We start from the raw sequence: 2846 nt of genomic DNA, 5'->3' as shown, positions 1-2846 counted from the left end.
TGGCCCTCTGCTCCTGGCTGGGCTTTCTCACAATCTTGTCTGTCTACCTGACATGCTAAATGGATCTGGGCCTGCAGTGATAAGAAAGCTGCCTGCCATCTTGGTGTACCAGGGCCTTTCCCCATTCACCATACCACTTTTCATCCTTCCTTGCAGAGGAGATTTCCGACCTCACGGAGCAGATTGCCGAGGGAGGAAAGGCGATTCACGAGCTGGAGAAAGTCAAGAAGCAGATTGAGCAGGAGAAATCTGAAATCCAGGCTGCTCTGGAGGAAGCTGAGGTACAGTCTTCTGTTCTTAATTCTTTACTTACGTCATTTAGTTTTGCAACAGTTTAGCAACCTCAGAGACATTTATGAAATTCTATGCATTGAAGATAAACCACAGGAACAGGAAGCAGAGGATTTTGGACACCATTAAATCTCTGGGTACACAAGAATCCTCCTTTCCTTTTCCTGCAGTCTCAGACCTCATGCTGTACATAATTCTTCAAAAGAATAATAACCTTCATGTAAGGTTACTGATGTTGTTATTTATACAATTAACTTATTCTTATCTTTTTTTCAGGCTTCCCTGGAACACGAAGAGGGAAAGATCCTGCGCCTCCAGCTTGAGCTCAACCAGGTAAAGTCTGAGATTGACAGAAAGATAGCAGAGAAAGATGAGGAGATTGACCAACAAGAGCAGAAGTGAATCCTTAAGGCTGAAGAAGAAGATGGAGGGAGACCTGAATGAAATAGAGATCCAGTTGAGCCACGCCAACCGCCAGGCTGCAGAGGCACAAAAGAACCTGAGAAACACACAGGGAGTGCTCAAGGTCCTTTGAACAAAAGCTGCCTGCAGAGAAACATCTTAGCTGTCACACAGCTCTGAATCTGCTTATAATTTCTTTCAATGGCTCTACAGGATACCCAGATACATTTGGACGATGCTCTCAGGACACAGGAGGACCTGAAGGAGCAGGTGGCCATGGTGGAGCGCAGAGCAAACCTGCTGCAGGCTGAAATTGAGGAGCTACGGGCAGCACTAGAACAAACAGAGAGGTGTAGAAAGGTGGCTGAACAGGAACTGATGGATGCAAGTGAGCGTGTGCAGCTCCTCCATACACAGGTGAGGTCACTTGGTGAGAAATGGCACGCTTGGTAATTAGAACACTTGCATACTTTATTCCAGTCACCATTAGAGGCTCAACTTTGAAGATGAGAATTACCTTTTCTGAAGTAATCATCATGATACTAAAAGCCATTTTTGCTGAGAAGGTGTGTACACTGTTTGTGTTCCCAGGTTGCATTCGATGAAACCCATGCTTCTACCTTCTTTGCATCCTAATATAATCTCCAGAGGAAAGACACTTAGTTACAGGGACCAGACTTTTTAGTGATACATGCCAAATGGTCTGCCACCTGAGCAGTCAGAGACTTGAAACTCTGAGTCTACAGCAATATTCATTCCTTTCTCTGTTGAAATGTAGCACTAGGGAATCCTCACATTCCTTAAAAAATGTGCTTGTCCACTCTAGCAAGAAAGTGCGAAGGAACTCCTGGCTCTGATGCAGCCCGTGTCGAGCATGAGCTACATGTCATAGCAGTCATCCAGCAGTCAAGTGCTGAAATCTACAAATTTTTCTCTTTTCAGCTGATGCGAGTGGATTACTCTTCCCTAATTATGTTGAAGAGAAGGTATTTCATCGTATTCCTGATTCCCTCACTCACTATTTCGCTGACTTCCGTCACTGTATTTTTATTACAGCATTGGTGGATGAGATGTGGCAGAGATTATATTTCTAATTACTCTTTTTCAAATTAATAAAATTAATTGTTGGAGAAAAAACAACACTGTTCCCCAATCATAAGAAATTTTTACAAAAAAATCTGTAGTATCAATTTTTCACATAACTGTGTCTGAAATTATTAAAAATCCTGTAATGTTCTTGATTTGAAATCATGAGCTAACAAAAACAAACCTCTGATGCTGTTCAACAGAACACCAGCTTGATCAACACCAAGAAGAAGCTGGAAACAGACATTGCCCAAATTCAGAGTGAGATGGAAGATACGATCCAGGAAGCCCGCAATGCTGAAGAGAAGGCCAAGAAGGCCATCACAGATGTGAGTCGGGGGCTCCTTTCGCTGCTGATGGTGGATGTATTCTCCCCCAAACTGCCTCCAGCCCCAAAATGGCTTTGGCCCCTTGCTCTCTCCAGGCAGCCATGATGGCAGAAGAGTTGAAGAAGGAGCAGGACACCAGCGCCCACCTGGAGAGGATGAAGAGGAACCTGGACCAGACGGTGAAGGACCTGCAGCACCGTCTGGACGAAGCCGAACAGTTGGCTCTGAAGGGAGGCAAGAAGCAAATCCAGAAGCTGGAGGCCAGAGTGCGTAGGGCTGGTATTTGTGCATGTGAGTGAGCACGTCCCTTGCAGAGGTACCGGGGAAGCTCCAAAGACGGGCTTCTCATTGCAGGTGCGGGAGTTGGAGGGGGAGGTTGATGCTGAGCAGAAGCGCAGTGCTGAAGCCGTGAAGGGTGTGCGCAAGTACGAGAGGAGGGTGAAGGAGCTGACCTACCAGGTAAGGCAGGAGGCCTCCTTGGGCTGACACACTCTTTTTTCAGGAAACCCTTTCTTTTTGTCCTGAGTAACACAGTTTAAAAGGAGAAGGCTAAAAACATCAGAAGAAATTATCTTTCTGGTCATGTTAGGAAGATCCAGCTTATCACCTCTGTTTTACCAGACAGCAATGGCCCCGTAAAGGATCAATACGGAATGTTTCTCTCTGTTTCATGTAGAGGGCATTTAAAGAGAAGGGGCTTCTCTTTCTTGCCCTTCTCTTTAGTCTGAAGAAGATCGG

At 45.5% G+C, this 2846-nt stretch overlaps 1 protein-coding gene across 1 annotated transcript in view; it reads left to right on the top strand.

Annotated features, from left to right (window-relative positions):
• Positions 1–156: 156 nt before the first annotated feature.
• Positions 157–2846, top strand: part of LOC104617146 (myosin-3-like) — a gene marked incomplete at its 5' end in the record, with an annotated part of 3680 nt that continues 990 nt past the window's right edge. Inside the window, 7 exon segments of the mRNA XM_010282385.1 lie at positions 157–281; positions 568–678; positions 680–817; positions 907–1110; positions 1983–2108; positions 2204–2374; positions 2463–2567. Coding sequence (XP_010280687.1) covers positions 157–281; positions 568–678; positions 680–817; positions 907–1110; positions 1983–2108; positions 2204–2374; positions 2463–2567 — 980 coding nt within the window.

The sequence above is a fragment of the Phaethon lepturus genome, unplaced genomic scaffold (genome assembly GCF_000687285.1).
Source record: "Phaethon lepturus isolate BGI_N335 unplaced genomic scaffold, ASM68728v1 scaffold17292, whole genome shotgun sequence".
Lineage (NCBI taxonomy): Eukaryota > Metazoa > Chordata > Aves > Phaethontiformes > Phaethontidae > Phaethon > Phaethon lepturus.
The sequence above is the reverse complement of the archived record's forward strand: the minus strand, read 5'-3'. Positions and strand labels throughout refer to the sequence as shown.